Source organism: Euleptes europaea, chromosome 11 (genome assembly GCF_029931775.1).
Source record: "Euleptes europaea isolate rEulEur1 chromosome 11, rEulEur1.hap1, whole genome shotgun sequence".
In the NCBI taxonomy this organism is placed as follows: Eukaryota; Metazoa; Chordata; class Lepidosauria; order Squamata; family Sphaerodactylidae; genus Euleptes; species Euleptes europaea.
The window spans coordinates 38,628,358-38,655,037 of record NC_079322.1 but is presented as its reverse complement, the minus strand read 5'-3'; the positions used below and the strand labels follow the sequence as shown (position 1 = coordinate 38,655,037).

Sequence of the window (26,680 nt, the reverse complement as noted above, 5' to 3'; positions counted from 1 at the left end):
GAGAATAGCGAGCTCGCTTACCAGGAGGTGGGTGTGGGACAATCACCGAAACAGCGATTGCAAAACGGCACGTCCCACCGCTGCTTCTCTAGCGGATTCCACATTCACGGCGTAGTGTTTCATGAACATGGATGGTGTGGACCAAGTAGCAGCTTTACAGATGTCGTGAAGATCAACCTTAGAGGAAAATGCGATGGATGCCGCATACGCTCTGGTCGAATGCGCCCTAATCATGTCAGGACAGTCTTGACCTGCAAGTTCGTAAGCCAACCTGATGGCTGATGTGATCCATCTGGAGAGGGTCTGTGGAGAGGCTCGACAACCTTTATGATGACCACCAAAGCAGATGAATAAATTATAGTTCTTTCTGAAACTGCATGTTTGCTTTAGATAGAAAAGGAGAGCTCTGTGAACATCTAGGGAGTGTAGGGCACTGTCTGCACTCGAGGACGGGTTAGGGAAAAATACCGGGAGGACTATGTCTTGGCCAAGGTGAAAGGCTGAGACAACTTTGGGTAAAAATGAAAGTTTTGGCTTTAACACTACCCTATTGGAATGAAACTTAGTATATGGAGGGAATGTGACAGCGCTGAAAGGTAGCTAACCCTCCTTGCCGAGGTAATGGCGACTAGGAAGGCTGATTTAAACGACAGTAGGGAAAGCTCGCATGTAGCCAGCAGCTCAAATGGTGGCTTCATGAGTTGTGAGAGTACCAACAACAGGCTCCATTGTGGAACTGGAGGTGAAACCGGAGGGTATAAGTTGGTAAGGCCTTTAAGGAACTTTTTGGATAACGAGTGAGAAAAAACTGAAAAGCTGAAATGGCGGCTAAATGAACTTTAGTGGAGGAATTTGATAAACCACCATCTTTGAGGGACATCAAATAATCCAAAATAGAGGACAACGGGCATGTAACAGGAGCAAGTGATTTAGCTGTCGCCCAACTAGAAAACCGTTTCCATTTTGCATTGTACAAACTGTGGGTAGAAGACTTTAGGGAGTGTAATAGAACTCTGGCTACTCTATCAGACCACTGCCCTAGGGTCGAATCCTCCAGGCTGCCAAATGGATGTCCGGGGGGTAATGGGTAGGGTCCTTGGGTAGGTGGATGAATTCCCCGTGGGCAAGGGACATGAGCACCGCAAACCACGACCTCCTGGGCCAGAAGGATGTGATCACTATGGCATTGGTGTGGTCGTGACTGAGCTTGGCCATGTTGCGTACAGACAGGTCTGAGTCTCTGCTTTCCACACAGCAACGTATCAGTGCTGAAGGAAGCAGAGCCTGACGCGTATTTTACTCTTGCCGGGAGGGCCCGGCAGTTCCTTAATAAGGACAGGAGCAGTATACTCACAATACAGGAACAGGGTCACAAACAGACACAAGCTCCTTGCCTTGAAGGTCTTGGCTGCAGGCAACGGCTTTCTTCCAAGTTCAACAGACGGCAAACCGGACTCCAAACGAAGATTCTCAAGATAAGAGACAGGCAGCATGCAATAACATTTGCTCCCACGAGGCACTTAACGGTCAGTCTTGTTTATATTGCCTTCGTGACTCTCCAGGTGTTTCAGCTCAACTGTCGGCTTCAGACTTTGATTCCTCCTGCGCCAACTTACGTCTTTTGTCCAAAAGCCGGGCCAACTTTCTCCTTTGCTGCAATGCCATTCTACCTTTTACTCTTCTTCTCTCCACTGGTGGAGGAGACCCTGAAGGTGAAAGGCTTTCTCTTCCCTGGTCTCTTGTTTCAGCCGGCCGGTCTTCTGGCTCAGAGGCCCCGTCTTGCTGTTCTGGTGTTATCTCTTCAGAGGGAGTGAGGGCTTGTTCTGCCGCCTCTTCTTCTGAAGAGTAATTCTCAGGCTGACTCACGACAGGCCACTACTCTCTGAAGTAGAGGGAAAGGTGGAAACAGATAAAACAGAGCCCCATTCCATGTCGACTGGAAGGCATCGCCCAGGGAGCCTGGACTCCCCCGCCCTTGAGTAGAACTGTGGACACACAGAGTTGAGATGTGTGGTGAACAGATCTATCTGTGGGCGACCCCATAGATGGAATAGGTGTTGGAGGCAGTGCGTGCTCAGAGTGAGCTCGTGTGCTTGATTGGGATGACGACTCAGGGCGACTGCCAGAGTGTTGCTTGTGCCTGCGATGTGTATCGCTACAAGTGTCACTTGATGTGCTATGGCCCATTCCCAGATGCTGGTGGATTCCCTGCAGAGCGAAACGGACCGTACGCCTCCTTGTTTGTTCAGATAATGCTGACCGGTGGAACTGTCTGTAGCAATCTGAACGTGATGCCCTTCCAGATATCCTGTAAAGGAAGACAGAGCAAGGCGTATAGCACGAAGCTTAAGCAGGTTTATGTGTAGTCTGGATTCTGATGTAGACCAAATGCCCTGAGTCCTGAGGTGATCACAGTGAGCTCCCCATCCCGATAGGGATGCATCGGTGAAAAGATGCAACTCTGGGGAGGGAAGGTGGAAGGGAAGGCCTGCAAGGAGGTTGGAGTCGGTAGACCACCATTGCAGAGAGCATATAACATATCTTGGGATGGAAAAACGTTTGTGTTGTGAGTCGATGTTAAGTCTAAACGTCCGGAGGAACCAACCCTGAAGTGGGCGCATACGTAGATGCGCAAACTCTACCACAGCCGTGGTGGAGGCAATAAGGCCCAGCAATTTCTGAACCTTAAGGGTGGTCTGGAACCTATTCCTGGTGAACCGAAGGACCATAGACTTAATTGCACGGGCCCTTTGTGTAGGGAGAAAAGCTCTGGTTGTTGTGGCATCCAAACGGGCCCCAATGAATTCTTGTATCTGGGAGGGGACGAGCCTAGATTTAGAGAAGTTGACTAGGAGGCCTAAATTGTTGAAGGTCTCTAGGATTACATCAAGCTGAGCAAATAGCCCTGATTGTGAAGTTCCTACCACCAGCCAGTCATCGAGGTAGGAGAAGATTACACAACCCTGAAGTGCAAGGTGAGCTACAACAACCACAAGGCATTTAGTGAACGTCCTAGGGGCTGTAGACAACCCGAAGGGTAAGACATTGTACTGATAACATCTGCCATTGCACTCAAACCTCAAATACTGCCTGCAGTCAGCATGGATCGCGATGTGAAAATAAGCATTGCGGAGATCTAACACCACGAACCACATATGTTTGTCAAGAAGGGGAAGCACTTCTGGTAGTGAAAGCATGCAAAACTTTCTGGTCTTAACAAACTCATTCAGCTCTTGGAGGTCCAGTATAGGACGCTTCCCCCCCCTTCTTGTCTACAAGAAAAAAACGAGAGTAAAACCCGCAATCTTGGTCAGCGGGAAGGACTTCAGAAATGGCCCCTTTGGAAAGGAGGGTGTCAACCGCCTGTAAAAGTGGCTCAGGGGCCGGTGATGTAGAGCGGCCTGGGGCTCGATAAGGGGGTAGAGCATCGAATTCGATGAAATATCCAACCTTTATTATTTTCAACACCCAAACATCATTTGTAACAGCAACCCAGGCATTGTAAAAGGCAGACAACCGGTCTAAGAAATATGCTGGAACCTCTAGTCATGCCTGTTTAGGCTTATTGAAACCACCAGGGGACACCCTGGGCCCTTTGCGGCCTCTAGGCTTAGGCTGGAATTTCCTGTCCTGTTGTGGATGTGGGAAAGAGGGGTGGAAGTTAGATTGGTGAAAGGCCCCCTGGAATCTGTAGGGGCGGGAAGATTGAGGGGTCTGGCGGCCAAAATACCTTTGTTTCGGCTCAGATGCCTGAGGTGCAATTCCCAACGACCGTGCATTAGTCTTATTTTTCTTTAGACGGTCGAGGAATTTATCCGTTTGGACACTGAACAGGGATGTGCCTTCAAAGGGAAGGTCTTCTATGCGTGCTTGAGTGTCATAGGGAAGTGCGGATTGGCGGAGCCATGCATGCCGGTGAATTACGATGGCGGAGGCTATGGACTTACTAGATGAATCCGCCACATGGCGCGTTGCTGTGAGTTGTTGTCTAGCAAGAGACATGCCTTCATTCTGGATGGCCCTAGCTGAGGGCCTCTGGTCATCAGGAAGGATGGAGATCTGTGGGGAAACTCTATCCCACAGGGAGTACTGATACCTAGCCATAATCGCTAGGAAATTGGAGATGCGTAACCCCACCGCGCTAGAAGAGTAGATCTTTCTAGCAAGGGTATCTAATTTTCTTCCTTCTCTATCCTGCGGTGAGGAATGTGCTCCCGACCTATATTTACCAGGGAGCGCCTCCACCACCACTGAATTAGGCGGAGGGTGTTGGTACAAAAACTCCCCGCCTTCCCTGCAGATCTTGTATAAATTTTCCAATCTCTTGGAGGAAGAGGGAATGGAACAAGGTTTGGCCCAATTGGCATGAACCACTTCAAGAATACTCTTTATCATAGGAAGTGCCACTGGACCCGCATCCGGGCAGTGGAGTCTATCCATCACGGAATCTAAGGGGCCAGCATCATCTGGCCTAAAATCAATATTAAGGGCTTTCGCCATGCGGATCAGTTGTTCCGCATACATGCGGATGTCTCCCGCAGGGGATATAGGTTTAGAGTCCCCCACAGTGTCCTCCGGGGAGGGTTGTGACGTGTGTGACTCTTCATCCGAGTCCAGAGACACCTTAGTGTCATACTCCGAATGTGCAATGTCTTTCGACATAGGAGATCTGGATACGGAAAGTCCACGATGAGACGCTTGCCTTGGGCAATCTGGGATGCTAACATCAGGATGGCGAGACAGGAGGTGATGAGGATCATCAGGATGGTGAGACTGGAGGTGTCGTGAACTGTGTCTGGAAGAGCCACGATTGTCCCTGTAGACATGTCGGCATTGATGGGAGTCCCTCGGCGTCGACGGCTGTCTCGATGTCGAGAGGAAGATCGGCTCCGAGGAAAATCTCGGTGTCGATGGGAGACTGGAGAGCGACCACGACTTGTCGACCTACATGTGGAGGCGGAACAACTTCGACGGGCCGATTGGCTCCGACGTGAAGCAGATCGGCTCTGATGTCAGGATCGACTCCGACAAGAGACGGACCGGCATTAACGAGTGGACCGGCTCCGGCGGGAGTCAGATCGGCGTCGATGGGAATCAGATCGACTCCAACGAACGGATGAGCTTCGAGGGTCAGCCACTCAAGGTCGTTGAGATACGGATCGACTCCGACGGGTTGAGCGGTTCCGACGGGCTGATCGGCTCCGATGAGGAGATCAACTCAGACGAGGAATCGAACGATGCCGCCAAGACTGGGATGGTGTTGGAGTACGGGATCGGGGCCGAGGTGCTTGGCCGGGCTCGATGTTCAGCGATCCCTGAGGCAAAACTGCGGGGCTCTTTTCAGCGGCCGACTGAGTTTCCGTAGTGATAGTGGGTTGCGGCTGAGCCGCTCCTGACACATAGCCGGTATCGGTATTGGGCCGCGCCACCGATTCGTTGACCACCATAGGCACGTCCTTGTAGAGCTTGATGAGGTGTTGCTCCATAAAGACTTTAACCTCCTGGGCCCTGCTCAGAGTCGGAGCCAAGGGGGTAGCCAGGGGATGAGGAGTCCTCAATGGTAATGGGCTGGTGCCCAGAAACGTTGGCGGCGAGGGAAGACAGTGGATGCAGAGACTTGGTCTGAGTTTGGCGGCGAGGTGAGGTGGATTGGGAGCAACGTCGACTCGACCTCGGGGACCGTGAAGGCAACTTGCGGCGTAGAGATCTAGAGTGAGAAGAGCGACGAGAGGAGCCCCGACCGCGGCCATCTTGCGCCAGCGGCGCGATAAATTTAGTGGGTTGGACGACTACCGAGGAAGGTTTACCCACTTGGAAGTCCCTCCCGCTGACCGTTTGGAGATTTTCGACGTTTTGGACGAGGACCCGGGTTCAACCGACTGACCTTGTGATGAGGTTGAAGGGCCTACCGCCGGATCCGGGCAGAGAGACTCGTTGCAGAGATGGGAGAGAAGGCGAATCGAACGGCCCCTTCGCGGTGAGTTTGGCACAACTCTTGCAGGACGCAGAAATATGGCCTTCTCCCAAACACAACAGGCACTCTTTATGAGTGTCTGTTTTGGCCATTTTTGTACCACAAGTGGCACATTTCTTGAATAGAGGAGCCTTTTTGGACTCCATTGCTGCAGCAGAAGCTAAAACGTTCTCTCTCCGTGGCGGCAGAAAGAGAACTGGAGGGAAGAGTTCTCCCTCCCCCTGGGTCATGTGACCACTGGGCGGGAAGGCTGCATGCCCCGAGGGGAGGGGGAGCACTCTCTTTTTAGATTTTGCTAGAAGCTGACAAATCTTATCTGTGGCTGGCCTGCACCTGCGCAGTCCCCCCAATGTGGGACTGCATAGAAGCCCGCAGATGAATATTGAATCCAAAAGTCTGAAGGAAGACAGCCCAGCCACAGGTTTACTGCCTCCATGAATACAAGGCTTTAGATACCCCAAAAGTACTTTTGGTGAAATATGAATGAAGCACTTAAGGGTAGCTGGAGCAAGCTGAATGCACTAATTTGATTCTGTTTATTTTCAGCATATTTGCCTACTCCTCATTGGGTTAAGTGATGCTGGGCTTTGCCCTTGAACAATTCTGCGTTTGATCAGGCAATTACAACAAAAAAACATAAAATGAGATGTGCGGGGGGCGGGGGGAAATCTCAGCCAAGACCTTACTCGGTTGCTGCTAGCAAGCGAGCAGGATCTTTCCCATTCCTTTCCTGTTGTATGTCATGCTATGTTATGTTACATATACAATAGGAAAGGAAGTGGGAAAGATCCTGCTAGCTTACTAACAGCAGCTGAGTAAGATCTTAGCCATGTTTGTTCTCTTCTTGCAGGTACGTAAACTGGGCATGGCCAGATATATGAAACCTTGGGTGTGAGCCAAGGACAAGAACCAAAGGGCTCTTGGGTCTCTGGCTTATGGCTTGGGGCCTCTGGAGCAGAACTAGCCCAGGAGGTGGTTGTTTTCTCTGTTTAAACTGTATTGTTTGTCTGCATTGGTTGTTATATTGTAGTCTGGGGAAGGAAGGCAGCATGGCACAGCCCGATCTTGGCAGATCTTGGAAACTATGCAGGTTGGTACTTGGAAAGGAGACCTCCAAGGAAGACTCTGTGGAGGAAGGCAATTGCAAATCCTTCTCTCTTGCCTTGAAAGCCCCTTTCTGGGGTTGCTGTAGGCTTGTTGTGACTTGACGGCACTTTACAAACACACACACACATTTTTCTCTGCGTGAGTTTGGGTCCCGTTGGGAAGAAAAGCGGCACTAATAAATTAATCAGCACACACTACAAAATTATCCTGTGTTCGTACAGCATATAATATGACGAGGGAAACGGCACACCTTCCAATCATTTCCACTATAATCCATATAGTCCACTTTCTAGAAAAAAATGCTTTTGCACAGCATGATGTTCGCAACTCATACAGAAAATTCAGCAGGAATATAAGAGGCACAGATTAGTAATGCCAACCACAGACGCTAAAGCCTGGCCTCAGAAAACAGGAAACGCTTCAGCATTAGGACTGCAGGTGCCAAGATCAACCAGATAAACACTGTTATCTATAATTACTTCATTTTTAGCTTAAATCACAGGTAATGAGGGAACTGAGTCTCGAAAAGGCAATTAAGAACTGTACACAGTCTTTCTGCTTTCTGTATAATTTTTTTATCCTTTTTTTCCATCTTAGAGAAAAAATATTTTATAACATCCAAATAATCACTAGTTATGAACAGTTCAGTAGAGGGTTCTTTTTTTGTGTGAAGGGGGAACATATCTGTTGCTCATATTAGTAAAAGTAATCAACTAGCAAGCATAAATTTATCCAGCACAATTAAAATGAATATGGCAACCAGTGCAAGCATTTCATAACTTTTTCTTGATAATAGTAATAAGTGGTTGATTAATAATGGTGGGAACTTGATGTACAGATGTTTATAGGTATACATCAAGCAACAAGAAGTTATTTATTTAAATAGTTTATAAACCACTTTGCAGCTAAACTGGTCGCGAGGCAGTGTACAACAATAAAAGGAAGCACATATAAATTAATTTAATTAAAAACAGGAACTTCATCTGAAACCTAAAGCTAGATAAATCATGCTTATGATGGGCTACTGTGGGGTTATGTCGTGAGGATTGCCATAGAGCAGTGATGGCGAACCTTTTAGAGACCGAGTGCCCAAACTGCAACCCAAAACCCACTTATTTATCGCCGAGTGCCAATGCGGCAATTTAACCTGAATACTGAGGTTTTAGTTTAGAAAAAACAACTCATAAGTTAACATCTTTTGCCTTAAAAGAAAAACACAATAACAGAGCTTTCAATGATACAAACAACTTTTTATTGAAAGGTAAAAGTTTGCATTTGGCATGCTTTTGAACAATGTGATTTTTGCTGTTGTGTGCATGCTGATAATTTGTCCACCCTTGGCTCATACTTTGTAAGTTTGAGAGCAACACATGCAGCACTCAGGTCATCTGTTAGTCTGTTTCTGGTGTCAGATTTAATATAATTCAAAGCTGAAAACAGCTGCTCACAAGCATAAGATGATCCAAACGAAGTAAGGAAAGCAATCCCAAGTGCTTTCATTGACTTAAAATTATTTGGCAGAGAATTCCACATTTTAAGGATTTCATTTTCAGAACTAACTGCGCTATCCTTTGTCATCCCTTCTATCTTCTCAAGTGTTTCACGCAGGTCATATAATTTATTTTTCCAGATAGAGCTTTCTTGAAATTCTATTAGCTCCATTTCCAGATTTTCTAAATCTAACCAGTGTAGGCAGGAAAGATCAAGTTCTTCAAATGTGGCTTTATCTGGAGAAGTAAGAAAACACAGGGTTGTCTCCATCTTACGGAACTGTGAAAATCTGTTGCTAAAATTCACCTGTGCAGCTGCTACAATACTAGAAAATTCCTTGTAGATTTCCTGATGGCTTGTAGGATTGTCTGCAAATGTTGTAGAATTTTCTAAATGCATTTTTAGTTTTGGAAAATATTTCAGCTGCCCACTTTCAAGGTCTCTTTCAAAAATCTGTAGTTTTCTCTCAAATGTTTTGATATCACAAAACATCCTTTCTGCTGTTTTCCCTACGCCTTGTAGTTGTTTGTTCAGTACATTGAAGTGTTGTGTAAAATCTGTAAAAAACATGAGGTTGGTAAGCCAGGCCATATCAGTGAGCTGTGGATATTCCTGCCCTTTTTCATTCATAAACAGCCTAATTTCATCCAAGCAGGCTACAAATCTCTCTAGGACTCGTCCTCTGCTCAGCCACCGGACATTATTGTACATAAGTAGACAATTATATTGTGCCTGAACCTCCTCAAGAAGTGCTTGAAACTGTCGACAATTCAGAGCACGAGCCATGATGTAATTCTCCATTTTTGTGACATCTTTGAGGACATCATCAATTTTTTTGCTGCTATCCCTGGCACAAAGAGCTTCTTGATATATAATGCAATGGAACTGAATGACTTGATGTTTTGTTTCTTTAACAAATTGTATGAAACCAGATGTTGCCCCCACCATAGAAGGTGCCCCATCACTAGTAATTGAAACCACTTTTTCTGGTCTTATGTCTTGTGACAAAAAAGCCTCCATCACAGCATTGTAGATATCTATCCCTTGTGTTCTTTTAGGCAAAGACACCCGTTTCACCAGCTCTTATCTCTTGATGTCACCACACTGGGCTGGGAGGGTATTAACTTTCTTCATTTTCCCAATTAAAATGTCCTCCCCAACTGCCATGCGCTGGACTCGATCTTTAACAGTATTTCTGCTAAGTGGCATCTCAGAGATGCGTTGAATAATTTTATCCTTGTTTGGGAAATCATGAAAAAGGGAATTACTCCCAGACAACATGGCTGTTTTGATAATATCCCCATCAGAGAGGGGCTTACCATGTTTTGCTATGCACAGTGAAATTTGAAAACTGGCAGCTGTTAGATGATTTGTTCTAGAAAGAGTTGGAAATTTCTTCTAGAAATGAGGCTTGGGGGAAGTTAGGTAGACAGACAGAGATACATCCTGGCATGACAGGAGGGTCAAAGATATGGCCCACGTCTGAGAACAAAGCCACTGTAGTACCAGCCACATGGGACACCTGAAGCTTCATGGACCTTTGTCTATCAAGGTCAGTACTGTCTACTCGCTGCAAAGCAGGTGTTCTACCGTTGAACCATGTCCCCCACCCCCAGCTCCTCAAGTACTTCTGAATTCCATAGATTTCAAGGGGAGAAAAGTATTTTCTTCTATTTAGCTCTCAGACTGAAACCAAGAGGACTAAAGGCCAAACCACACATTAGGTTGAAGATCCATTACTAGATCTCCACATGGTTTTTTCACCCTAAAATGCAGCCATAGGGACAGACCACACTGGGCTGGGAGGATATTAACTTTCTTCATTTTCCCGATTAAAAATGTCCTCCCCAACTGGGTGGCTATTGTTCCTGGTAGGCAAATCTTTTTCTGTCTTCTTTCCTTGCTAGGAAATAATTGTACCTGGTGTGGAGGGGAGGGTTCAGCTGAGAAGTTAGTACTTGTTGTCTCTGTAAAGGGCCTTTTTAAAACAGCTGCACCCTGGGACCAAGTTCAGAATTAGATATATAGGTGAGTCAGCACGGCGCTTAACATTCTGTAAGGGGGAAAAAAACAATGTTGATGTTTGAAAAGGCAGTTGGAATGGGGTGAAGAGAGTCAGTTGGATGGTAAAGGATGATGAGAAGCTGACAGAGTAAGCAGGGATAAAAAGAAAAAAGGCAGAGCAATCAATGTGGTAATACCTACCTAGGAAAGCAGAATGGAAGAAACTGAAGACGGGCGAGGGCCCCAAACTGAAGACGGGCTGCCCCGCAGCTCAGCTGAGAGGGGGGACATGCCAAGGTGCTCGGCCACAGCCTCCCCGTCCAAACTGAAGACAGGCGGGGCCCGACAAACAGCTGAGCTGCGGCTGACAAACAGCGGCCCAGCTCAGCTGAGAGAGGGAGGGGCTTGCCCCGGTGCAAGGAGAGGGAGGGCGCCAGCGCAGGCTTGGGGAGCATGGGCTTGGGGAGAAGGAGCACCGCATCACGGCAACACGGCACAGCCCTAGGCAGATGTGACGGCTCCGCATGCCCACAGAGAGGGCTCGGCATGCCGCTTGCGGCACGCGTGCCATACGTTCGCCAACACAGCCATAGAGCTTTCTCAACAACCCTGAACAGCTCAGCTAGAAGGCCTTGTGCAGATGCAATGAAGCGAAGATGTACAAACCTCCTCCACATGTTACAGGCATGATCAGTAGCCCCCGCCAGTCAGATGAATTCTCCTTTACTTGTGCTCTAGTTATCTGCTTGTTTGTTTTCTGTTCAGGCAGGGACTCTGGTAGATAGTGGGTTGAGAATTTCACCAACAGAATCCTTAATCTGCCCTGTGCTCCCAATGCCCACTACATACACTAGAAATTGGAAATCTGATTGACAAAGGGTGATGGAAGAAACAGACTGCAACCACAATTCAGCCTCGGCTAATGATTCATTGACAAACACGTTGGGCAAAGTTGGAAGCAATCAGTCCTCGCTCCACCAACCCCACCCCACCCATCTCAGGGAAACAGATCATGTTAGTCTTCCATTCAAGATTAAATCCTGGATGTTTATTGTTGGCTGCAATTAATGTCTGGATGGGGGATGAGCTGCAACTGCTTATTTCACGACACGATTCAAACTGCATGTTTAAATATAGTGATTTGGAAGATAAGCCAGTGTGATGCACTAGAGAGTCAGACTAGGAGACCTTGGGCCAGTTGCACTCTCTCAGCCTGACCTACCTCAAAGGGCTGTGGAGAGGATAAAATAAAGGAGAACCATGCACTCTGTCCTGAGCTCAATGGAGGAAGGGCAAGATATAAACATAACAGATGTGTTTTTTTTCCCCAAAATGCAAATTATTTGCAATTTTCATCAAATTCAACTGATTGCAGAAAAAGTACAGGGAACAAAGTTTGCCTGGCTCTTCGATCTTTCACAAGTATGTGTAGAGGAATTTAAATGACTTTTAAAATATTGATGCCCATAATCTGACTGGCAGAGCCTAGCATACCCCTGCAACAGAAAGGTACCCAGATGGTTCTGTCACCCTTGCCAAGCTTTGGTTTGTACTCCAATGGCAGTAGCAAAAGTCACCGCTTGCTTTACAGCAGCTAAAACCAATTTATAGTGTGCATCAACCTGGCAGAGCCGACAAACGCTGCTAACTTCAAAACGTCTGTATGTACTTTTAGAAATAAAAAGTTTCTTTATCATCCTGAAAAGGCAGTAGTGTGGAGATGGTGAAGGGGAGCGAGCGAGCGAGTGGGGGGGGGAATGGGGGAGAAAAGATAAATTTCATAGGTCACATAAATTATTAACATTTGTTTGAACTAAGGCATGTGAAGAGTTCTGTTAGATGAACTATAAATATGTTGAAATGTATTAACCACAGAGCTTCCGCTCCCCTTAAAGTTTGGAAAAGAACAAAGAATTCTAGCATTGTTGGGTTCTACAGGATTCTTTCAGTGAAAATCCTACTGTATGTTGAGAACAGCAATCTGTAGACCCCTAAACTGCTAAACTTGGCTAACAACTTGCTCATGGTTTTTCAGTAGATGTTCTTGCTTTTCAGTTGCTCAGAACCGTATGGGCCAGTTTCTCTCTCTAATCAGGTGATTAAGATCCAACATTGTGCAATTCAACACCAGCAGAAGCCTGGTACCATGATTTGAACTTCGAGTTTAAATGAATCTCAATGCTGCAAGTTTACTTCATTACTTACACCTGCTGTAACAAAGAGCTTTTAATAAATATTTTAATTCACAGCCACTTTGGTAATGAGGAACTTCTTCCTTTTATCCCTTAGAAGCTCCTTGATCAATTGATCTTGAGCAGCATATATCTAGTGTTGGAGGGATATAAGGATTGAAACAAATCTTGCCACTGACAATGTAGCCTTGGGGTCCCTATCGCTTAGTAAAAAAGGCATTATGTCAGTCACAGAGGCATTGGATTTGTATATTAAAAGGGGGGAAATATAGTGCGATCGAAGTTCCTCGTAAAAGCGGCATTCCAAAAGAGCATGGGCTAATGAGTCAATAGAGCCAGAAGAGCAAGGGCAGATCCTGTCTATGGTATATTCAGAATTCTGCCCTGCATTACCATAGAAGGGTTAGCATTCAATCTAGCCAAGCAAAAAGCTCTACACAGACGAGGAGTTGTCAGATAATATGTATAGGCAGGCAGACCACGTGGAGGGGGTATTCCGAAGAACTGGGGTGAACAGACGCGACGAGCACGAAAAGTAGTGCTGTTATAATTGAGCTCTTTCATGCGCTTTTTAATTTTGGTAAAAGCTTCAGTTTTCCCAAGATGTAATAACATATCCTGCGAGAAGCCCAACAACGACAGTTTCTCGTCTAAAATTTTTTGCCATGAGGATTTAAAAGGGTCATGCTTCAGAGAAGCTAGGAACCCCTCAGTGCTAAAGCACAGTTTAAGGTGTAGTTTAAAGGCGGCCAACCACGCCCTAGCTTCAAGTGACATTTGGCCAAACTTGGAACGAAGAGTAACGCCAGCAACACATTGAGGAGCATTTAGGAGTTTTCGTAAGAACTGAAGCAGTGGACGATCTATAGATTCATTGATGACTGTTATTCAGATGGCAACACCAAAAAGGATAATTGGGGTAATTTTCAGGTTAGAAACCTGAATAGCCCCTGGAATATATTTGCCACCTTTGGTGTGAAAAAAGTTGACAATAGCACCAACCCCAGGTTTAATTTTGTTGGACACTGCTTTTTGATGGGCATTCCAATTTAGGTTATGGGAAAACAGAATGCCAAGGTAAACAAACTCCTTGACTTGGTCAACCTCAAAGCCATCTAATACCCAGCGAAAAAGAGGCATTTTTCTCCTCTTAGTGAAGATCATAATCTTAGATTTATGATGGTTTATTTTAAGACCTTCCCTAGAGCAGTACTCAGAAAAAGTTTGCAAAGACCTTTTCAAACCAATTCTTGTGCAGGACAGGAGAACTGCATCGTCAGCATAGAGTAGAATTGGGGTGGGATGACTCGCAAGCTTTGGGGGGTGGCAAAACTCTTGAGAAATTGGTTGCCATATCATTCAGGTTTGATTAAACAAGAGAGGAGCAAGGAGGCAACCTTGTCTAACTCCCTTGACCAGTTCAAAGGGCTCGGTTAGTTCTCCTTGGTTGCCACAGCGAACCAATGAGGAACTTCTAGCATGCGTATGATGAGAGGCTTCGTTAAAACATCCAAAGACCGTGGCAAAGATCTTAACCAAAAGCACATATTTTTTCAAGGCTACTAAAGGAGTGGTAGAGTTTTTCACAATATATGAAAGGGTTTAAAAATTTAAGTACAAATGTCATGAAACATTATTTAGATAATGATGCTTCCAGTTGAGGGAATAAGGATTTCAGGGGGCAGATGTTGTCTTTCCTTCTCCATCCCTTTTTGCCATTGTTGCTCCCAGAGACTCCTATGCAAGAACAGCTCTCATTTCCCTGCATGAATAGAGGGATGAACTCCCTTCCACAATGGCTAGTCCTAGTAACAAGGTCAAGATAAATACTAGCAGGGATCGCTTCCCGTGGTGCACCTCTTCCCTAGTGATTCACTGCTGTTGCCCCTGGAAGGGTCATATTCCAGTGGTATAACATATGCTTTCAACATTCTGAGTCAGGCAACTGGTCCATTAAATTCAGTATTGTCTTAGAGAGCCAGAGTGGTGTAGTGGTTAACAGCGGTGGTTTGGAGCGGTGGACTCTGATCTGGAGAACCGGGTTTGATTCCCCACTCCTCCACATGAGCGGCGGAGGCTAATCTTGTGAACTAGAATTGCTTCCCTACACATGAGGCCAGCTGGGCTAGTCACACTCTCTCAGCCCCAACTACCTCACAGGGTGTCTGTTGTGGGGAGAGGAAGGGAAGGTGATGGTAAGCCACCTTGATTCTTCCTTAAGTGGTAGAGAAAGCCGGCATATAAAAACTAACTCTTCTTCTTCTTCTCTGACTGGCAGTGGCTCTCATGCTTTGAAGGGTCTTTTCCAACCGCTGCTATTTGAGATAGTCTAACTCAAAATGCCAGTGACTGAATCCAGGAACTTATACATACTCTACTTCTTATCACTCATAGATCTGCATTCTCTATTATCATTCCCAGAGATCTCCAGTGAAAATGACCACTGGTATGAGGGATGGGTAAGATCTCTCTGCTTGAGGCTTTGGATAGCTGCTGCCAGTTACCTGCTTTGTCAGTGGTCTGACTCAGTATAAGGCAACTTCAGATGTTTAGGGAGAAGCCACAGCTCAGTCATAAATGTAGAAGGTCCTAGTTTTAATCTGTAGCATTTCCTGTTCAAGTATCTCAGGGTTTTTTTGCTGCCTAAAATCTTTAAGAATTGCTGCTAATCATAGCAAACAATACTAAGATAAACTCACTCATGCAGGTTTTAAGGTCTATCACAGAAGGCAGTGGAAAAAGGCAATGCCTGCCAGGAAATAAATTGTATACCATACATCATTTTCTCTCTCTGTCCATCACTTCTGCTGCCATAAGAGAACAATGGCCCTTTACCAAAAAGGACACCGAGCCATGCAGCATACATAGAACATGAGGGAGGTAGTTGTGAATTTCCTGCACTGTGCAGGGGGTTGGACTAGATGACCCTGGTGGTACCTTCCAACTCTATGATTCTTTGATTCTATGAACAACATCTGTTTATAATCTATATCAGAACACAATAGAGTTATTAAACAAACACCCAGTTGTTGAATTTTCTCTCTGTGAATATTTTTTTCTAGTTTTCTCCAACAGGTGTTTCATACAACAGAAATATTCATCAATGCACCTGCAGATAATTTAAAATTGTAGACAAAACCTGTCGATTTAATAAAAAAAAAATACTGCAATAATTTAATAAATATGGAGATGGTAGACATTAAACAAGCAATGCCTCTAACAATGGGCAACAACCAATGAAGGTTCTTTCCTAGTACCCTACTACTTGAGATATTCTAATCCAAAATGCCAGTGACTGAACCCAGGAACATTTACATAGATATTCATCCTCCATGATGTTTCAGAGATCTCCAGTGCTTACTTCACTCCAATATGGAATCCATGTTCCTACTCTTCTCAGCAGGCAATAACCTTATTCTATAGGGCCGACAGCAGGCCTTAGTATTTCTATCAGGGGTCAATCACCACTTGTGCAGGTGGGTGGGTATACGGTACAGATGCCTGGAAACCCAAGGGGGGGTCTGTCCCAGGCTGCAAGCTCATTACCATGATATGGTCAGTTTATGTCATTTTAGAAATTTCCTTTCATGATTCATGAGATTATATGTATGGGATAGGGCTGCAGACTGTATGCATGTGTTTCAAACTTGTGCTGAATCCAAAGAGAAAGAGCCAGTGTGGTGTAGTGGTTAGGAGCAGTGGACTCTAATCTGGAGATCCGGGTTTGATTCCCTACTCCTCCACATGAGCGGCCGACTCTAATCTGGTGAACTGGGACATACTATCTACATGTGTTAGATGTATTTTTGCCACTACTAGGATGAAGGGGGAGAAAGGAGAGTTGTACATCAATATGAGATGAATGAAATATCACAATTTTACTGTTAGTGTACCAAGATATAAACAGTATGGCAATAACAGTGAAACAAAAGGCATAATACAGCACAGTAAACTGATTAGGCTACCCAACAGGATGAGAGCAACATACACTGAAAATCCCGCCAATTCACCGGGGCCCGCTTCCCTTTTCAGTTGTATACGCAAGCCTTACTTTTAGCCTCTGACGCATCTGAAAGGACTTTCCTATCCATTTGAGGATCATAGGCCCCCCATTCTCCTACCTCTTAAAAGACTGCGTTGCTGCCTCCAAAGCAAGCTCTGGAGCAAGCTTTAACAATAAAGCTGACCTCAAGGAGCTTGCTGTCAGGAAGGCAAGTATGCCTGTGTCTCTAAAGCCAAACAGAAAAGGTAGCAAAAAATTCCATCTTGGCCTTGGTAATAAGTGACAGCCTTAGGTCCACAGTGAAGTGCAATAACCTTTTACACAGCTGGCCAAAAATCTCAGAATGGGAAGCCCAAAATCAAGCAACCACTTTGCTGGTTAATTCCCCTATTCATCCAGCTGAATGAGCCCAACATGGCAATTCTTCATCAAGTCTGCATGCATGAAACTGTCTACCTGTGCATTTTGGTGATAGCAGCAGGGATCCGCCCCCTGCTGGCTTTGATAGAGAAAGACAACCTGGCCAAAACACTGATCTGCAGCACTCTGAAGCAAGAGGAAGCCCCCCAGATGGACAGATCATGCTCCCATGTCCAGTACAGTCTGGTTCCCTCTCAAAGGCAGAAGGGGCCATAGTGCCAAAAGTTAGCTGGTGGGGGAAGCTGTTGGACTTACTCACATGGTGTACTACTCATCTCCTAACTTCTCTTTAGTGTTTTTTCTCTAGTCCGTGACATCAGTTGGGCCTGCTGACAGGAACTGGAGCTTCTGGCATGACTGGGTGGGTTTGCCTTAACTCCTATGATGTTCTTGGCTTCTTTCTCTTGAGTGCTCTGCTTTTCTTCTGTTTCTAGTCACTGTTTTCTCCTTCCTCCCTTTCTCATCCTCTCTCCCCACTCCTCCCCAAAACTCTGAGGCAGCAGGTGGGGCTTGGAATGCCCCTAAATAGGGCTGGTGGGGTATATTTCTGCTTACTGATGTTTATAGTTGCATCTGCTACAGAGCCCATATTTTTGAACTATCCCTAAGCTAACAGTCATATCATGGAATGTCAGGGAGCCTCAATAAGCTCAAACAAATACTGTAAATCTTAACAGACAACATTGCCAAACTCCAAGAAATTCATATACCTCAGGGGGAACAAGAGAGTCTCACTAAGGAATGGGAGAGAAGCCTACAGTTCTGGGAGAAGCCTACAGTCCTGGAAATTCTAGTAAGTTGCAATTCTAATACATAGAGATCGCCAGAAGGATGCTCTTGATCCCAGACAGATACTGAAGGATAGTATGGGCAGATGTAAATCTGTCAACATCTGAAGAAAAATACTTTGGAACCACTGAATTAAGTAAAACATGGAGCTGACCTTTATACTATACAAAGTAACGGCTGGGAATCTCAGTTCGGTAAAAGAAGTTTATCACTTTTAAAACATACCTCTAAACATCATATATAAATTATAACTGCTGCTGCTTGGTGAAACAGCAAGAGCCACTGTGAGGTCACTGTGCCCACCCCTAAAAGCTCCCAGGCTTGATGGCAGATGGAAGACCACACTATCCAAAATCATATATATGGCTAGTGGCTTCTTGTCTGATGATGGCAAGACGGAGGCTAAAGCATACAACTACTAATCAGACTTAACTTAGTGAAAGTAGGAACTTGTATCTTGCCTAGTTCTACAATGCATATGGATACAACGTATATGGATAGTATGGGCACATGTAAATCTGTCAAGATTGGAAGAAAAATACTTTGGAACCACCGAATTAAGTAAAGCATGGATCGGACCTTTATACTATATGAAGTAACGACTGGGAATCTCAGTTCAGTAAAAGAAGTTTATCCCTTTAAAAATATACTTTTAAGCATCATATATAAATTATAACTGAGCCTTAAATTTGTTCTCAAAAATTAAATGCCCTACAGCAAAATGAAGGCCTAACTTCATTCACAATCCCCAAAAAACCATAGTGAGGTCATAGTGGAGAAAGAACAGTGAAACAAAAAGTTAAAAATGCTCACCTTCACTTTTATTTCATAGGTCACTGTTATATCTTCTAATAAGATAATTAAAAACATGCAAGCAGCTGGTACTGCGGCTAAACAGATTAATGTAATAGTCTGTAGTCATATGTGCTGGCAAGAGGTTCACCTCTTTGGCGAGAAGAAGGTCAGCTGCCCTTGGGAAGGAGAGGAAGACAATATTTCTACTTTCTCGTGTATCTACATTGCAGTCCATAATTTGTGGGCCAAAAGCATTACCCTCTCCAGTGTCCGCAGCAAAATACATTTCATCAGATTCTTCCCAAATTATCAACTATTTTGTATTCAAAGATCCCAGAAATCTCAAACAAACAAACCTACAGCAACACTTAGTAGAGAGTCAGAAAATGTCAGTGGCAATGGTAAATCAAATAGAATATAAGATCACAAGCCAAGAATCTAGTCTCACAGCAACCTAGTGAGAATTTTAAAATATCAGCAAGAACACTTCTAAATACCACATACATGTAACACAAGGTGGCATTTGTGAAAGTTCATAAAAATGAATTACTTATAGCTCAGGAACATTAACAGGACAACATACACCAAACCAGGAGAGTTCATGCAATAGGATGTAAACTGTACTGAATTATTGTTGATACTGCTGCAAATTTTTCAAATTTTATTTTATGTTGTCCATACAGGCCACCCTAGTGACTTAGCCAATCTCTCACAGGAAAGGAAGTGGGGAGTGTTTTACAGGATGGCAGGGTTGGGACTGAAAGATCAAAATGGAGGGAGCAGTGAGACAGAGGGAGAGAGGGTGAATGGGGAGGGGAAGAATGCTTTGTATGCACTGCTGAATGCACTATTTATCTTTGCACAAATTTAGGAGGACACCATTAACATCAGCACCACAAGAACTATAAACAAAGAAGTTTCAAAGCAGCCAACTCTGTTGACCCTGCAGGGGTATTTGGAAAAAGGGGAGTAGGAAACACTACAAAATGGTTGCAGGAGGGAAGTATTTTTGTTTCTACAGATATGAGCATGTGAGAAATGTACCATTTAAACATATTTAATTGTAAACAGTGTGTGTGTGTGGATTTTTGCCTGTCCCAGTCCCCCATGAATATTTTTATAGGAAGTTTCAATTAAGAAGAAGAAGAAGAAGAAGAAGAAAAGTTGGTTTTTATATGCCAACTTTCTCTACCACTTAAGGGAGAATCAAACCGGCTCACAATCAGCTTCTCCTCCCTTCCCCACAACAGACACCCTGTGAAGTAAGTGGGGCTGAGAGAGCTCGAAGAGGAGTGACTAGCCCAAGGTCTCCCAGTTGTTTCATGTGTAGGGGTGGGGAAACAAATCCAGTTCACCAGATTAGCCTCCGCCGCTCATGTGGAAGAGTGGGGAATCAAACCCGGTTCTCCAGATCAGACTCCACCGCTCCAAAACACTCTTACAGGTCAATATGGTTTAAGACTATCTCTGAGAAACTACTGGCTCTTGGTGTTTACCTGGCTACTGTCCAGGACCTGGACCTTCATGCAGCATTTGCTTTGGTGAGAAATTGTGTAAAATTAATTGATTACTGCCTCTGAAGCATGTTGCACCTGTTCATCCCAATTTTTTGGTATTTCCCCTCTGAAATCTCTTCCCCTCCTATACCCATCTGTTGACTTCCCAAAGGCTTTTAAGACCATTCATTCTGGCCAGACTAAATGCCCACTCAGCAGTTATGAGGGGTAGGTTCATACATTTACCTTATTCAGAATGAATCTACCCCTGTTTCTTAGGTAAGTTCGACATGACTGCATATATCCTTCTGGAGTATGCTAATCTCACAAGGTGTTATATTTCACCATGTTTGCCAGTTCATTCTGATGTATATTCTTATGACCTAGTTACATATCTACTTGTTGATGGGGATCCAAAAGGATTCCAGCAGTTGCAAAAAAAATTTTTTAACTCTTTTGTCTATTGTATTGGGTGATAAGTGATTAATAACAACTATCCACTGCTCAAGGTCGATGCATCATAGAGCTTTTATTGGATGAAAAGAAAGGTTAGAGAAGGAATGAACATGAACAGGGCAAAGGAGAACAAAGCAAACAAGGCAACTTGAAAAGGGATAAAGTAGGAAGAGGTCCAGAAACAGGGCAGTGAGAAGGCACAAGGTGTCAGTGACCATATTGTTGACTGCTGGCCTAATCAGGGCAAACCAGCCAAAATGTATAGTAGACAGTGAGAATGTGAGTGCAGAAGGAGAATTGGTAAGTAAGGTTGTCATAGAAGCAGGGCCCCTTGAGTGGGAGCAATCAGGCACAGAGCCCCTTCCTTGGGTTTCTGATAGCCATTTACGATTTGCATCCTTAAACACTAAGGACCAATTCTCATTTAAGATCTTATTTTACACCACCAAAAAGCATGTCATACACATCTGTGGGACCGAATGACCCGTATTTTAAAAGATCTTATTTTGTAATTGTTTACAGCTTGCTTTCCGAGTACTATTCCTTGCAGCATAAAGCTGCAGCACTGTTTTGGAAGCACACTGGTGTCCTGTCTCTTTCCTGGTGCCTGTGGCTTGAAACATATCCCAGAGTTAGTTGGCGTGGTAGACAGGGTGGAGCTTGATCATTTTTCTGCATCTCCCAGCTCTCATTGTATTTTTTTCTAACACACCTTTTGTTTTGTTTTTTACCAGGTGAGAGTTGGGTATCTTGGATGTGTTCTACTCAAATCCAGGTGGGAGGTGGGTCTGGATTTGCATTTGTGTTATGTTTTCCAAGAGGTGAGAGGTTGGTCTGCATATTAAGTGTGGGTGTGACTTTCCTTTTTGTTCCTTTGCCTTCTGGGAGGGATAGATTTACTTGGGGGGCATAATGGGGTGAGATATTCATAGTGTGTGGGGTTGGGGAAGATATGGTGATGGGAGAAGAGCAGACTAGGTATGGGGAAGAAACAGCAGACAACTGCATGCTGTTACTCCTTCTGGCTCTTCTTCAATCTGAAATGATGTTGATAACCACATAAACAACCTGCCAGGTATAAAATACTGCTGCTAAATGGGATGAGAGTGCTGACCTGGCACGTATCACTGAGACTTGGCTGGGGGTGGGGGCTAACCTCTCCCAGTTGTGCCCTCTGGTCCTATACAGTGTGCAGGTCACACTCTTAGTCTGGTATTTTGTTCTGAGCAGGAGGAATGTGATTTGAAGACAGAGGAACTGATGATGGTTCTGTCATGGACAGTTCACTACCTGCTTGGGTTTAGACTGGGTCAGTCAGGACTGGATGGCAGTGAGGACTCATCAGAGGAAGAGGGGCCCTGTGTAGCCAGCCCAGAGCCTACAGAAGGCAGCCAGCAAGGGACTGAAGCTCAGACAGAGCTGGGCAAGGAAGCACGGCCTCCCCTCAGTCCTGAGTCAGGAGACGAGTCACGCCCATCCCCCAGCCCTGAGCCAGCAACGTAGGTGAAGACATTTTTGTTTCGTTTCGCATCCCCTCAGTGATACCTCCTCCCTAATCAATGTTGTAATTGCTGTTTTTACGTTTCATGTATATCTTAACTCTGCTTTTAAAGAGTTTTAATGAGTGTTCGGGGGGTTGATTTTAATGGTTTTAAAATGTGCTTTTGTTATGTAAGTTTTAATTTGTTAGACACCTTGGTCGTCCTTATAAAGGCAGAAAGGTGGCATACTTTTGTAACTAAGAAAATAAATAAATGGACACACAAAAGTCTGAATGTAGAATACTGTACCTGCAGATACTTCTCCAGGCTCTGCGGGTTAAATAAAACTCTTAGTGATCAGTTTCTTCTGAAATTGGATCTCAGATGCCTATATGAACATCTTATCTTTGTACCATGGGAAGGAAAGCACTTGCGTATGCAGAGAGAAGCACTTGCATATACTGATATTTAGATCATGCCCTACTCCAACAATGGTAAGGAAGCCATTTCAGTTAGAAATGTTGGGATGCTAAAAACAACAGTAACTGTTATATTCCCAAATCAAATCTGTAACTTTGTGCACAATTCCATAGGCACACATCCCATTTGAACTGGCTGCTGATATGCTTCTGGATCAGGTTCAAGGTGATGGTTTTAACCATTAATGCACTTAATGGTCTGGGACCCTCATACTCGCAGGACCACCTCTCCCACACCCTCACACTCGGGGGACTACCTTTCCCCTCCAAAGGATGCTTCGCTCTAGTTCTCAAAATCTACTGGAAGTCCTTGGTCTGAGAGCAGTCCAATTGTCCTGGACCAGGGCCAGGGCCATTTTGGTCATGGGCCCTGACTGGTGGAACTCTCTGTCTGAGGAGACCAGGGCCCTGTTGGATCTAGTCAAGTTCCACAGGGCCTGGAAGACAGAGGTGTTCCACCAGGCACATGGTTGAGGGCTTTCAGCTGCTCTCTTACATCTACCACTCACTGGGCAAAGCCCTCCCTTCTATATGCTCCCCCCGTTCCCCCTCCCCACTTACTCTGTGGAGGGTCTATTATTTTTGGAAGTCAGCTCTGCTGGGAGCTCAGGGCGCCATCTTTATTATTTGTATTATCTTATGGATTTTAATCTATTTTAACTGTTTCTATTTTTAAATGTATATTTGCCTTGTTACCTGCCCCGAGCCCTGCTGTAGTGGGGGAGGGGTGGGATAATATGTATATTTTCCAAGATGGCTGTGTTAACATTGTAATGGATAATTAACTAAGCATATTTTGATTAAAAATTATAATGCTTTTAGTTTATTTTTCATAACTATCTTGTCTACCTTTTTGCAACCAAACTTCTCAATTGGAGCAGGAAAATTTACAGCTAGCCTCATTATATGTTTGGAGTTACTTGTTACTGAGCATAAAATATTCATTTCACACCTTAAATGCTGTAATACTACTTAATAGCAGTGTCAGGTCTGCCAACTATTAAAAGCCAGAGATCTCCCCCCACCCCTTTAATATACTGTATGACCTAGCTACATCATTTTCACTTTCTTTCTAATTGTAACAATACATTAATGCTGTGGCACTGCACTAAAGGAATGACTTGATTTTAAAATAATGGCTTAATGTTATTTTAGCACAGTTATTCTCTACCTGTAATTTTAAAAGCACAATTACTATGGAATAATCTTGTAACTATGATACTCTCACACAAACTCCTAGGGCTATAACACTTGACTTCATGAAAATTAGCAGAGAACACAATGTCAAGTCTGTATTTAATGACTCCTTCAATAATAAAGTCCAATTTGATATGAATAATATAGATCAAATGCTATGTGATCAACTATTGTATGAAATGTACAGCCAGGATTGCAGGGAATACCAAATTACTTGGGAAAACCAAGGCAGATCGTGAAGCGCTGAAGGAGAATATCCCTACATTGCGTAAGTGGCAAATTAAGTTCAGGGTACATGAGTGGAAGGTGATATGCACTGGAATGATAAATCCTAATCGTAAATATACACCGATGGGGTTTGAACTGCCAAGGCCAGTGGATAGCTTGATAAGGATATCAACTAATTGTGTGGCAGTGGCTAAAGAGGCAAATTCCATGCTGGGGATTATTAGGAATGAGAATGAAATCAGAATTGTTAGTATAGTAATTCTATTGTATGGAATTTTGAAGATTGTGTTCAGTTGTAGCCATCATTCTAAAATTTTTTTAAAAAAATGCAGAGCTGGAAAAGAGGAAAGGCTCAAGCGTTTGTGGCTTTTCAGCTTAAAAAAAAGACGAATAAGGGGGGACGATAAAGGCTTATAAAATTACATATGGACTGGAGAAAGTGGATAGAGCAAACGTTTTTCTCCCTGTGCCATAACACTAACACTTGGGGGCAACCAATGGTTGATGGGCAACAGAGTCAGCATGGACATAAAGACATACTTCTTCACTCAACACACAATTATATTGCACAGTTCACTGCCAGTGGATGTAGTAATGGCTACAAGCATAGATGGCTTTAAAAGTGGTTTAGCCAGACTCATGAAGGATAAACCCATCATCAGCTACTAGCCATGGTGACAAAACCTACACATTCAGAGGCAACTAAGTGTCCCAAATTTGTTTTTTTAAAAATAAACTCTTTTAGTTGTTCACACCCTGGTCACATTTCTTACCTTTAATACATATATCACTTATGCACCTACATATATAATTTTTTCTTTTTACAGGCAGGCACTCTCCCTTATGCAATATGATTTCTAGCTATTTACTCACATGCTCTTACAGGGGACATTTCATACATAACATGACATGGAAGCAGATGCTCTTGCCATCTATTCTAGAAGCATCGTGACAGCCTACCCATCCACCTGTCCCATAGAAACTGAACATTTGTAATTGGTTGTAGCCACATAGTTAGTGGTTTTCCCACCAATCCCAATGGTCCATTAAGATGGAAGTGCTGATAACGTTACACCACATGGCAGTTGCAGGGATGGAAGCAGCAGAAAAAGCATGAGCAAATGAAATGGACCGTTATAATAAGGATGATCGATATTTGATTGAAAAGCTAAAGAGTTGCTCAACAGGATAATCTCCTCATAGGACCTTTCCACTGGCAAATGCCATCACAGACTTCAAACCATTTCCCAGTAACACTGCAAGTAGCAATAACAGCATTATCAGTTATATTTTTCTTCTGTCATTGTTGTTCCATCCCGAATGCATACTCTCCCATATCTCTCTCAACATTTTTTTAGACAGAATGTACAAGTAAGTTTCTACCTATTTTGTACATTATCAGACTACACAGGGAGAAGTTAGTTTTGTTTTTAGCTGTCTTCCAGTATGAAAAGTCTCAAAAATGTACTAAAGCAATACTAAAAAAACTCTATTAAGCTCTGTATTTCCTGACCTGGATTATATTCGACAATAAATTTAGGTGGAATAATGTTTACTATATGCATATGTTAAAATCAGATATTGGCAGCCTTGGTTTCATATCATTATGAGTCGGAGTTTTTGCCATTAAGACTTCTCATAAGTTCAGACAAAACACTTCCTTATCAAAAGGTCGGTACGATTTTGTAACACACTGGGGTATATCTTCAGGATCTGTTTCTGTGGATTCAAAACATGAGCTGTTGTGAGAGTACTTTTCATTCACTTTTTGCAAACATTTCACAAAACAACCAATATGAAATTAAACTGGAGAGTACTCTTTTTTAAAAAATCAGCATATTCCTACTCTAACAATGTAAATGTAAGAAAAGCCATCCAGCCACAAACACTCACCTATAGGAAAGAAAAGTTCCATCAGAATCTGAACCATGATGAATACTTCCATTTTCATTTGACACCCCTAGGAGGACAAACAAGACCACATGTTGGTTGGGATTAGTAAGAATGAAGGATATAAAATATTAGACTTTACACTATGCCATGGCAGGTCATACACAATTATCTTGATCCACTGAACGTAATGTGGGTATGGAAGTATATTTCACTGCAAAGTTCATCTTACTCAGTGTGAAAAAATCTACTGAAGGGACAGGGGAATAACTGCATCCAACAGTGTAGAAACATTGTATCCATATACTTTAACAACCTATATGTTGCTAAATTTGGGCACTAGGCACTGGGAAATTTTATGCACAAAGGTAACCTTTTAGTGTTCTTTTGGTTCTCTGGATTGGGCCCAACTGGAAAGATTTATTCTTAATCTTATTTGATGTTCTTTATTATAGTATCTTATTATGATAAACAAAGTTGATGCTAGTAGTAGAATTCTAAATCTGAATTGTGCAAAGTAGTTTATTCCCCTATGATGCTTCTGTGGGCATGTTTACACATGTATGCCCATCATTTGAAGAATGTAGAATTGTGGTAATTTGCATGCATAAACAAGCTACAGACAACACACAGAGAACTTTTCTTTCACTGCCTATCTTCTCAAGCACAAAGTGTTCC

General features: G+C 43.9%; 1 protein-coding gene across 1 annotated transcript in view; it reads right to left on the bottom strand.

Moving 5' to 3' along the window:
* Positions 1 to 26,680, bottom strand: part of TBC1D5 (TBC1 domain family member 5) — a 197,287-nt gene that overhangs the window by 141,970 nt on the left and 28,637 nt on the right. The window contains exon 2 of the mRNA XM_056858020.1: positions 26,006 to 26,072. Within this exon, the coding sequence (XP_056713998.1) occupies positions 26,006 to 26,072 (67 nt within the window). The remainder of the gene's footprint in view (positions 1 to 26,005; positions 26,073 to 26,680) is intronic.